We start from the raw sequence: 12,534 nt of genomic DNA, 5'->3' as shown, positions 1-12,534 counted from the left end.
GAATGCACTGCCTGAAAGGGTGGCGGAAGCAGATTCAATAGTAAATTTCAAAAGGGAATTGGATATATACTTGAAAAGGAAAAATTTGCAGGTCTATAGGGAAAGAGCAGGGGAGTGTTACTAATTGTATAGCTCTTTCAAAGAGCTGGCACAGGCATGATGGGCCGAATTAGCTCCTTCTGTGCTGTATGCAGACGACACAAAGCTGGGTGGGCGTGTGTGCTGTGAGGAGGATGCCGAGAAACTCCAGCATGATTTGAACAGGTTGGGTGATTGGGCAGATGCATGGCCAATGCAGTATAATGTGGATAAATACGAGGTTATCCACTTTGGTGGCAAAAACAGGAAGGCAGATTATTATCTGAACGGCAATAGATTGGGAGAAGGGGAAGTGCAACGAGACCTGGGTGTCCTTGTGCACCAGTCGCTGAAGGTAAGCATGCAGGTGCAGCAGGCGGTTAAGAAGGCAAATGGTATGTTGGCCTTCGTAGCGAGAGGGTTCGATTACAGGAACAAGGATGTCTTGCTGCAGTTGTACAGGGCCTTGGTGAGACCACACCTTGAGTATTGTGTGCAGTTTTGGTCGCCTTATCTGAGGAAGGATGTTCTTGCCATGGAGGGAGTGCAGTGAAGATTCACCAGACTGATACCTGGGATGGCAGGAATGACGTATGAGGAGAGATTGGGTCGATTGGGCTTATACTTGCTGGAGTTTAGAAGAATGAGAGGGGATCTCATTGAAACTTATAAAATTCTAACAGGACTAGACAGACTAGATGCAGGAAGGATGTTCCCAATGGCCAGGGAGTCCAGAACCAGGGGTCACAGACTAAGGATAAGGGGTAAGCCATTTAGGACAGAGATGAGGAGGAATTTCTTCACCCAAAGAGTGGTGAACCTGTGGAATTCTCTACCACAGAAGGCAGGTGAGGCCAATTCATTAAATATATTCAAGAAGGAGTTAGATATATTTCTTAAGGCTAAAGGGATCAAGGGATATGGAGAGAAGGCAGGGACAGGGTACTGAATTTGGATGATCAGCCATGATCTCATTAAATGGCGGAGCAGGCTCAAGGGGCCGAATGGCCTACTCCTGCTCCTATCTTCTATGTTTCTATACTTGTATCAGAAGAGAAATTGGCTTGACCAAAGCAAATTGAATTCATTTTCTTAACTTAAAAAACACAAACTTTTGTAACAGGTTCCAGTGGTGCTACATCAGTGTTTCATGGCCGACAGCATGTTCTTCACTCAGCCTCACCTGTTGGGATATTTATTCCATCAGTCTGTTGGACAGGATATATCCTCTGTAATTTTTCTTGGAATAGGAGAACTGAAACTGAATTAACCTACATTCCTCATTTCTGCTCTGCTGACCTATGCTCAGAATAGCCAATGATGATTTCCTGAACACCCAGTGCATCAATCACTGTTGCACGATTGTACTCCATTCGCTGTGGGCTGCCCCATCTCCGGCGGTGACATTGTGCGGCACACAATGTGTGCTTTACTGTGCACTGTGGCTGACAGCATAATGTGACAAATTTTTAAGAACATTGTCTTCTGCAGCCTGCTGCTTTTATTGAAAAGCTCTCTTAATTATGGCACACATTTCTTCCTGCTGTGAACTTGTGTTGGAGACTTTTTTTTCCCCTCACTCTCTACCCCACCTCTCATGAAAGAATGGTGTTGTGGTTCCATAAACACTGGTACCACCTTGGCCATAGCCACCAGTGATGTTGGGACAGTGAGGGTTTTCAGCCATTTGACATCATCTGAGCCTCACTCAAAATCCACACCTGCCTCTGGAAAGGAAATCCACAGCAACTTTTCCCCCCTCAATAGTCCACAGGTGACGAGGGTAACAACAGTGGCTGCTGCTAAAATCAGCCAAGTCAAGATAGAGCAGGAATTGTACCTGGAAGATTCCTGGTTTGCACGGCTCTCTAATGCATCAGGTGATGCATGTTGTCCATGAGCTACTGGGTAGAGATTGTTTATGAAAGGAAAACCTTCATAGTCATCAGTTAATAACAAAAAGGTGGCCCTGTGACATTGTAAATACAGCTGCCATTACCAGAATTTTGTATTTTCATGCGCGATTACACACAACTTAGTTTCTGTGTTCGTTTATTACTGTACCGTCTTTTTTGTATCAATCGCTTCTTTTCGCTCCAACTCTGCACGCAGGGACTTTCTTTCCTGCTCCAGTTCCCGCACTCGCTTCTGCAGCTTCAGGAATATAGTCATATCCATGGCGGCATTCTCCAAGCCAGCTTCCTGTGAAGAAAAAACAAACTAAAACACACCAAACCAGGCAACCTTCCATGAAAGACCAACTTCCTCAATCTGCTCGCAAGGATTTGGGATTAAATGTATTGATGCATTGCAAGAATAGCTACGGATTACACCAAGATTCTTGCACAACACATCAAGCATTTCTGCCCACGGCATCAGAGCTCATGCATGCGTGGCTGTTCATCATTATCAGGCATAGTCGGCTAGATGTGCGTGCTTGTTCATGAGTTTCTTCTTTTTAAAAAAAAAACTCAATTATTTCCTCTGAAGAGAAAGAAAATACTGCCCTTAAGATGGATTTCAGGATAAGCACAAATAGGTGAGAAATGTTGTGAGGAACATGATGGCTACTGAGCTGCTGGGACCATGCAAATGTCAAGCCAAGGAAGTCAAACTGGTCTAATGCTGGGTGTAAAGGTTAGAGAGGCATTATGGAGTTTTGCTTGTTTTGGGGTGTGGGTTGGGTGAGCAGGGAAAAAACTTCTGTAGAACATTTCCATAGGAAATTAAATGGGATGGGAAGAGTTCAAAACTGGAGTGGATGGTACACTGTCCGTGGACGGTACACTGTCCGTGGACAGAAGATAAGGTGGCGAGTCCTTCCTCGTTCCATGTTTTCTTACTTTCTAAAAATTTTAATCAAGTCACATCACCGAGGACGATTCCCACAATCATAGTTCACAGAGAATCTGTTGGAGGGTCAGACCTGGACCTACCCGACATACACACACTGCTAACTATGAAGAGAAAGGAAGAGGGGTGCAGTTAGCAAAACTGTACAACCATCCAGATTTGTGGTGTTATTCTTTCACTGTGCCCAGCATAACCCCAGCAGCTAGAACAGCAGCAAGTTATGATGATCTGGAATGCATTGCCTGAAAGAGTGGTGGAAGCAGATTCAATAGTAACTTTCAAAAAGGAATTGCATGTACGCTTTAAAAGGAAAGATTTACAGGGCTATGGGGAAAGAGCAGGGAGGTGGGACTACATGGATGTCTCTTTCAAAGAGACGGCACAGAAACGATGGGCTGAATGGCCCCCTGTATGATTCTATGATTAGAAAAATGCTGCAAGTGTGATTATTTTTTAAATTTACTGTTAGGGCTTTTTTCATTGTTTTTGCTAAATTAAGTATTTGTGGTGTGAAATTATAAAGTTACAGAATTCAAAATCCGTCATGTGGTCTAGTCTCTCACCTCCACCATCTGTATTGCATCCTCTGTATCCCCAACCTCGGATGTTGAGATGGAAGGGTAGTTAGAATCTGATTCGAGACTGCTTTGATTGGAAGGGTTTCTCCGGTGGCCTGGAGTTTGCTGAAATAATTTTAAAATGAATTGGGAATTAGTGGAATGCAAGAAAGGAATCATTCATATTAAAGTCATTTTGTAACTTTTTGAATTCCAGTACATTATATGCCACCATGTCATACACTGCTGACACCTTTACCTGAACGGACCGTGTCTCAGGGAGGGGTTTTATCCCCAAATGACAGAGTGGATAAATGTACCTCCCAAAGTGAAACTGAGCCATACAAACCAGAGCCAATCATGTTCAATCCCTGATCGGCATGGTTGGTTAGTCTCAGATAGAGCAACTGCCGCCACTACAACTGACCTGTGTGTCTCCGGTCTGGGGAGGAGGATATTGACTGCAGTTTCTCCCTCCCAGCCCCGACCTCTCATGGAAAATGTGTGTGCGTGAATATAGGATCAGGCCAGAATTAAACTTGGCTGTGATGTCCTCCAAGCATAGCCTCCCTACACTCACTGTCTAAGATCACATAAGAGGAATGGCCACTTGAAAGAGCTACTGTTGGACTGCCAGTGCCCAAGGAACTAAAACCCAGTCTGTGTCAGCAGGTTCAGGGGAGAAAACAAGCTGAGGGGGTAACCACTTTTACTTTTCCCACCCTATTTTTCTATTGCAGTAGGCGGAATTCCTATTTTTCCACCAGCCTGTAAGGTATGACTGGCTCAACCCGTGGGCCTTAACACAACTCTCAGCAGTGCTCTATGGTTGAAACCACAACTCAAGTGGTGATGAGCATTACAAGTGGCGCTTTGGAAACGTGAAACATAGGGATTCTCACTGGGCACCTACATCTCATTAGTGTGCTAGTGCAGCCTCTACCTCGGATCCACTCTGGAGGTTAGATCACTGCATCACATTGATAAGTTCCAACAGAGCAAAACACTCTTGCAGGACTGTGATTACTCAGTCTCTACTCTGGATATGAGGTAATTCCATGGTCCTGCGCTCCTAGCGGAGAGCCGTGCTCACAAGGAGTACGAGTCGGCGATAGGACTACAACAATGTAGCTCAATTCTCTGACCTGCGCTCCCTACAATCATGGAATTATACCTATTAACTCGGCTTCATTTGTTCCAAGCTTGTGGGTTATAGCTATTTATCAGATTTATTGGCTGCGAGGCAAGTTTTTCTCGAATGTAGATCAGTTGAAATGAATACAGAACTTTGCAAGCTGAGCAATGGCAGTCAACCTCCTCCCATCCCTCTGAGACATGATGGGGGTGATTTTAAGCCTACCGGATTGGCAGCTAACATCACCTGTTGCTTATCTGCCCTTGGGTTGCTGGGAGCTGACAAGTCCCAATTTTCACCTGCTCTCCTGATGAACAGGCAGCAAGGACACGGGCTCAGAGCTGGCGGGGTCCTTTTCCTCATATGCATGTCGGGTCCCGATGACATCATTGAGACCCAAATGCAATTTTTACCAGGCAGTCTTAATGGGAAACGGTAATGTTGTTTGTGGGTTGGACATGTGTCCAGCACACCTGCTGGCCGGGAAATCATACAAATAACTTACACGCCCTCTTTTACATATTGTAATGAAGCACCTGTCTGCTTTGGCTGTGAGCTTCCACCATCCGTCCCAGACACTGTTGTCCACCTAATGTTGCACTCAGTTACACCCCACCCGTGCCTGCTTTTAAGATGCAAGAGAGATGGAAATTGGACCCAATTCTGGGCATTTCCTGGTCTGATTTGCACCGGAGAGATCAGAAATATACACAAAGTACTGCTTGGTGTTGGGTATCATGCATTTTCACTATATACGTTTTTGTTAAAAAAAAAAGAATTAGCATTTACAGGTTTAGAAAACCACCTTAATTAGGGTCATCTCCTCCCGCAGATTGTCGTATCGCTGCTCCAGACGGGAATACTCTTTCAGGAGGTTTTGATAACGAGAGCGTTCTTCATCCAGCTCCTTCTTTGCCCGCTCATTTTCCTTTGCTGTTTCCTGTGTGAGTTTTTCTGTAGATACAGTGCAATCCTGTTATAGGCAATGGGTTGAGGCAGAAAAAAATGTTTCTAATCAGATTCACGTGCTCCTTGTATACTGGGTTTGCTGTGCTTACTCACACTTAAAGGAAAACTCCAATCGGCACTACTTAGGAACATAGGAACAGGAGTGCGCCATTTAGTCCCTTGAGCCTGTTCCGTCATTCAATGGGGGTTTCAGCCCGCATGAGCTGTAGGCATGTTACATACAAACAACAAAACACAGTGGTACAGCGCAAAAAAACCCTACGATTTAACAAAACAAGGAGCCTTTCACTGCTTATAGCAAGAAGAAAGGTTAATTTTAGTACTAGTTGAGGTGAGGAATGTAAGTTCTAAGGAATGGAAAGGCAGTGTTTAAGACCAAATTATACAATTTTATATTATGGTAGAGCTATCCCAAACTTCTCCGAGTGGATTGCTCACAGTGGTATTGGTGGATCCAGACCCATTTCTCTTATGCCTGAGCACAGCCAGTATCCTTAGGCCTCTTATCCACAGGTGCTTTAGAGGGGCAGAGGCAAAAATAGAGGAACTTGGTACCATCACAATAATCCATCTCACCTGCTACATCCTTGGACTCATTCTTGATGCTCTGGTTCAGTTCCTCCTTTTCATGTTTCAGCAGCGTGTTCTCCTTCTCCAGATCCAGCACACGCTGACAAGAGAAAAACAAAAGTAACTTCTTCACCGCAGCTACTGATTTAAAAGCTAGTTTCTTTGGGTAAAGGAATAGTAAATATTAAAACTTCTAAGCGAGTTAAACGGATTTTTCTTCCTGCCTGCAATTTTCTCGCCTCATCGCCTGTCTTGTGTTGTCTTGTGCTGTGATGTATTTCCACAGGTGTCTGCCATCCTCCTGTGATTCATGCGTGAGCCTTGACAATCAGTGTCAGTAAACTATTAAACTATATAATGAAGCCTCATCTGATGTCCGTCGACATGCAGTTTTCAGCAGTAATCAGGATACCAAGCTTTGTTCACATAGACTTTACAGCATAGAAACAGGTCATTCAGCCCAATGGTCATTTTATGCTCCACACGAGCCTCCTCCCACTCTATTTACTTCATCTCACCCTATCGACATATCCTTCTATTCCTTTCTCCCTCATGTACTTATCTAGCTTCCCATTAAATGCATTTATGCTATTTGCTTCAACCACTCCATGTGGCAGCAAGTTCCACATTCTCACCACTGAGTTTCTCTGAACGGCAATAGATTGGGAAAAGGGGAAGTACAACGAGACCTGGGTGTCCTTGTGCACCAGTCGCTGAAGGTAAGCATGCAGGTGCAGCAGGCGGTTAAGAAGGCAAATGGTATGTTGGCCTTCATAGCGAGAGGATTCAAGTACAGGAACAAGGATGTCTTGCTACAGTTGTACAGGGTCTTGGTGAGACCACACCTTGAGTATTGTGTGCAGTTTTGGTCACCTTATCTGAGGAAGGATGTTCTTGCCACGGAGGGAGTGCAGCGAAGATTCACCAGGCTGATACCTGGGATGGCAGGAATGACGTATGAAGAGAGATTGGGTCGATTAGGCTTGTATTCGCTAGAGTTTAGAAGAATGAGAGGGGATCTCATTGAAACTTATAAAATTCTAACAGGACTAGACAAACTAGATGCAGGAAGGATGTTTCTGATGGCCGAGGAGTCCAGAACCAGGGGTCACAATCTAAGGATAAGGGGTAAGCCATTTAGGACTGAGATGAGGAGGAATTTCTTCACCCAGAGAGTGGTGAACCTGTGGAATTCTCTACCACAGAAGGCAATTGAGGCCAATTCATTAAATATATTCAAGGAGTTAGATACATTTCTTAATAAGGCTAAAAGGGATCAAGGGATATGGGGAGAAAGCAGGGACAGGGTACTGAATTTGGATGATCAGCCATGATCTCATTAAATGGCGAAACAGGCTCGAGGGGCCGAATGGCCTACTCCTGCTCCTATCGTCTATGTTTCTATGTTTCTCCTGAATTCCTTATTGGATTTAGTGACTATTTATGTTTTAGACTTTCCCACAAGTTTTGGACTTCCCCACAAGTGGAAATGTTAGAATGGGTCATAAAATTTGGGAGAAAAGTAAAATTAAAATGAGGGAATATATAGATTAAGTTATCTGCAAAGGTCATTGGAACAGACAGTTTAAGTGAGTTCATACGTTAGAGGTGATTTTGGAATTAGAAGGGATTGCGATCAGAAGGCGGTTAGATGAAGTTGAGCTCAATCAAAACAGATGGCCCCAATGGCATTTTCCGCATTCTTACAAATTGCCATTTTTGTATGTAAAGGGTTACGCAGGACCTTTCTGCCGCGTTTCAGAAGAAATTGTGTCTGTCTGAATCTCTTCTGTTGGAATTCCACTGAATCAGAGTTTCAATTTCTAAACACACTTTTATTGTAGAGATTTTTCATTCTGACATTAATTTCAGGAAACAAAAAGCTCCAAAAAACCCCGAGAGAAAATTGTCTTTCTTCACTTTATTAAGTATTCAGCAATAAAATGTCGCAATAGTCTCTGAAGACTACTGCGGTAATTGCCATTGTCTTGGTAATGATTATTGGTGGGAAATTCTTCAACAAAATTTTGCAATGCTGGCATCAGCATAATTGACTGCAGTCTGATTGAGGAGTCACAGAGCTCATTTTTCATGGTGTGCAAGTTAATGGGTGAAGATTTTTCTTTGTATGGAACATCACATTACTGATTGAATGGCATCAACCAAGTTTGGCTTCAGTTGACTTTTTTCACCATGAAGGCAGCCCCCTACCTGTGAGATGAAGTAAAGCACATAGGGCTGGGTTTTGTCAGTGTGGGCGGGCTGGGGCGTGTCAGGACGAAATCGTGTCAGGACCCCGACTCCCAAGCGTGTTGAAAAAGTGGGATTGTCCTCTAATTGGGCAATTGATTTCCTGCGAGTGGGAACCACTGGCCCAATGACTCTTTTCATACAGAAAGTCGCCTCCGATGACGTCATCAATGCTGTTGGATTTAAGGCCTGCAAGCAGCCTTGATTCTTCTGGAGACTGCAAAGGCTCTGCAATTTATATGAAGGAGTTGAATTGTGGAAAATGTCAACGATCAAGCAAAAGTGTGCTCCTCGATTTGATGAGCCCTCCCGCCAAGCTCTGGTGCATGGAGCCAGCTGTAATAAGGAGGTGCTGTTCCCTTCCTCAGGGAGAAAAAAGCCACCTCAGCAGACTAAAGCTGTGTGGCTACAATTGGCCCAGGAGGTCAACTCCACTTCGCTGAGCTGCAGAACCTGGCTGCAATGCAGGAAGAGGTTTCATGACCTTCTCCGCACAAGAAAAGTGAGTATGATTTTCCCAACACCCTCACCATCGCCTCTCCTCACCAGCACTCTGCTTTGACAACCTCTTCCTCCACATGCCACTTACATCCCTGCACCCTTACCCATTCCCTCTCTCTCTACGGTCACATTCACTTAACTATTTGACCATGCAGCCCTCACACTCCCTATCACTGTGATGCCATGACGACAACAACTTTCAACACACTGAGGGCCCTTTGTCTCCTTCTAAGCATCTATGCTATGGATTCTCTACACTCACTCCTTCATTCTCACTCAAACTCCACTTGTGTCCCTCATTGCAGGAAAAGAGAGCCCACAATAAGAGGGAAAGAGCCCCGCCAGGAGGAGGGCCACCCTCAGTAGCCCAGCTCACCCCCTGGGAGGAGGTGGCCCTGGAAATTGCTGGGATCGAGGAGGATACCCAAGTGGAGGACGGACAGATGGGCACATCACAGCAAGCTGGTGACAGAATAGATTGGAATCTCTCTCATTGACATCGCATGAGTCACTGATAATGATTCTGAAGCTCTAACAGATTGACTTATGATCATCTGCAATATTCAATGTGCATGTAACCTTGACCTCGCATCTCTGACTCTTTCCTTTACTCCCCCACAGGACCACTGAAAGCCCCCGTCCCCACTGTCCAGGAGGAACAGCCTGAGCCTCCAGACTCCTCAGAGGCTGCAGCTTCCTGAGGGCGCATCGTCAGCAGAATTCAGCGCACCCAGCACTAGCGCAGATGCTCACACCTCGGTGGGACATTCGTGAGATAGAGTAGTGTTGTCGCCTGGTGCATCACAGCTCACAAGTGAGTATCAGCAGATGGTGGAGACAGGAACAGCAGTGGAGAGTCCTCGTTGGAGGGCGCAGGACTCTGCCAGTTCAGCTCTGCTGCATGTCGACCCTGTGCCTCCGGGTCCATCCAAAAGGAGAGCGGTGCTGGAACTCCAGGAACAGGAGTCTCTGGCAGGTTTTGTCTCCAGGGTCGCTGCGAGTGTGGAGCGAATGGAGGAGTCCATCGCGAACATGAGCAGAACCTTTGAGGTGGCATTGGCACATGAACGCATCACCGTGGAAAGGATGGCAACATACGTGGAAAGGATGGCTACCTCCATGGTAAGGCTGGCTATCGTAGAGGAGAGGATGGCTACGTCCATGGAGTAGCTTAGTCGCCAGGGTATTGAAAACATGGTCATTGTTCAGAATAGAATGACATCTCTTGAGGAGCGATGGTCAGCTATTGAGCAAACAAACTAGACCTTCATGCAAGTCCTCTGGAGTAGGACTTCCAGTGCAGAAACGGGTCCTCATGGCCCCTCTGCAGTGCAGCAAGGTGCTGTCAAGCCACTTGCTAGCTCTGAAGTGGGGCTGACCCATGAGAGGGATGTTGGTGGCAGAGAACAAGGAAGTGGGGGCACCTCTCCAAGCGCTCACACGACCATGCCACAGCAAAGCCCTCGGTCAGAGCCCCACCAGATTCCTCATCCAACTGAGATGGGCGTCTCAGCCCCTGCACAGCCGCAGGAGCAGCAGACTGTTGGCGAGCCCGCACAGGTTCGCCACCCCAGAGGACGCCCGCCAAAGGCGTCGAGACAAGAGCAACAAGGGAGTGAGCAAGGGGCCTCCACATCTGCTGAAGCCACAGGGGAAGCACCACATAGGAGCACGCGTAAGAGGAAGATAAAGCACAAGTAGTCACAAGGGTAGTCACTTGGGTGCTGTGTTGTTTTGTTTTTGGACCAGCCATCATTGAGATTGTATTATAAAGTGTTTTGATGGCAAACTGTGGAAGTTGTGGCCTGTGTCATTTCGCAAATGGGACTTCCGCATTGAGGGCTTAGGGCGCCTTGCGATTGTCAGAATGGTGGTCAGAGTGATAGGATTCTGCAGGTTCTTGTCCATTGTCGATGCTCTGGTAAGAAGGAGTGAGACTAAAGTGTTTGATTGTGCAGGCTAAGTAAATCTGGCCAGGATGAGTGCGTCCCTTGCATCCCGGGCAGCAATGTTGTCGCGCACTGGCGCCTTCTGGCCTGTGCATCTTCAGGTGGGTGACTAGCAGCTTGGCGCTCCTGTTGATGCTCCTGCTGTTGCTCATGGTTCTGCTGCTGCCGCGGCTGGTCATCGTCCGAATCTGATGTCCAGGAGGAAAGGAATTAAATGGTCACCATGCTTCTGGTATATACCTCAGTTGAGGAAGCGCTTAGTCAAGGTGGGGAGAGGGGTTTCCCAGGAGGTCACACTGAAGATGGGTGTCAGGCTCCAAACTTCCACAACACTGAATATGCCTGCTAAAAGTTCCCCCAGACCTGAAACAACAGTTCTGCCACCTGCAAATGATCATTGGTGAAAACTCCTTTGTAATGGTGGAGCTGCAACTGAGTAAGCAATCCACTTGTGAGGCCACCAGCATTACCATGCGTGTTGCAGAGGAGGCGTGTAGGATGGGGAAAATGTCTAAAAATTGGAAAGGCCTCTCAAAATGGGATTATAGAGGCAATTAAGTGGTTGTTAAGGACCTATCCCGCCTCTTGGAGGCGGGATGGAAAGGGGATCAGAAGACACGCATTTGGGAAAATTGTTTGGAGGCAGGATCCGGCCCGCCCGTCATTTTTGGTAATTTTAACAACTCACACGCCTCTAATCTCGCCTCCTCGAGCCTGTCAAAATCGAGCCCATAATCTGTGTTTCACAGTTGAGGTCAGTAACATGGCACCTCAAACAAATTTTATCCGTATTTGTTAACCTGTTTAATTTAGCTCCTCTAATGCCGGTTTATAAACACACTGGGGGAGAAATCCGTATCGCCCTGTTTGGGGCGCAATTATCGGCCGGGCGCAAAGTTTAGTGGCTAGCGCTAATTATCACCTCCAACTGCAAACTTGGCGTCTATCGCCCCGGAGGTGATTGGAGCGCTAAATCAGGCGCTACACACCTCTCAAGGTGCTAACGCCGAGGTGCGAGGCGCTACCTCAGAGCGCTGGCGAAGCTCACGTGATGTCAGTCAGCAATGGAACACAGACATACTGGCGCCGGCCAGTTCTTATAGGGGAGGGTTGATCTTGCTCTCCATCCACACCCTGCTCATTGCAGTCTTGAATCTTGGCCTGGAGAGACCAACACATCACATCTGCTGGAAAAAACAATGGAGAGGCCCAGGGAAAGAGCTCAGAGTGCAGCCCCCATAGTCTCTTCTAAATCGATGCAAGGAAGGGCAAATCAAAATGAACCTGTAAAGTGCTGCTCAGTACCCAAAACTCCTTCACACAGCGGTGAATCTCTCCAGAAGTCTCTCTCTCTCTTAGAATGCGTGGTGCAAAAATGTCGCCGACAAAAAAAGGTAGGAAGCGGTCGCCTTTAAATAGTGCTCCCCCAGTCCCTTCCCGACTGCAAAACGCTCCCCTCAACCGGTCGTTGCTAGCGGCAAGCGGTAAGGCAGGGGGCGCCACTCAATAATCGGTCTGGGGCGCTACCGGGGTGTTGCACGTTCGACTGACATCATGATCTGCGGGCGCAGGAGATCGTGGCGGTAGTGTTTAGCGCCGCCGCAAAATGTCCGGTCAATTTCGCGAGCGGCGGAAACATCGCCGCGCCCGGGCGCTAGTTGCTTTGCTCCCC

The 12,534-nt window shown here is 46.7% G+C and overlaps 1 protein-coding gene across 3 annotated transcripts in view; it reads right to left on the bottom strand.

Annotated features, from left to right (window-relative positions):
- Window positions 1-12,534, bottom strand: part of myo5b (myosin VB) — a 360,722-nt gene that overhangs the window by 45,498 nt on the left and 302,690 nt on the right. For all 3 annotated transcript variants that reach the window (XM_085974944.1, XM_085974932.1, XM_085974939.1), the window contains 4 exons: window positions 6,169-6,262; window positions 5,429-5,577; window positions 3,495-3,614; window positions 2,143-2,280 (listed from right to left, as the gene is read on the bottom strand). In XM_085974944.1, the coding sequence (XP_085831070.1) occupies window positions 2,143-2,280; window positions 3,495-3,614; window positions 5,429-5,577; window positions 6,169-6,262 (501 nt within the window). The remainder of the gene's footprint in view (window positions 1-2,142; window positions 2,281-3,494; window positions 3,615-5,428; window positions 5,578-6,168; window positions 6,263-12,534) is intronic.

This window comes from Somniosus microcephalus, chromosome 2, assembly GCF_052327205.1.
Source record: "Somniosus microcephalus isolate GS21.2 chromosome 2, FLI_Smic_1.0, whole genome shotgun sequence".
Lineage (NCBI taxonomy): Eukaryota > Metazoa > Chordata > Chondrichthyes > Squaliformes > Somniosidae > Somniosus > Somniosus microcephalus.
The sequence above is the reverse complement of the archived record's forward strand: the minus strand, read 5'-3'. Positions and strand labels throughout refer to the sequence as shown.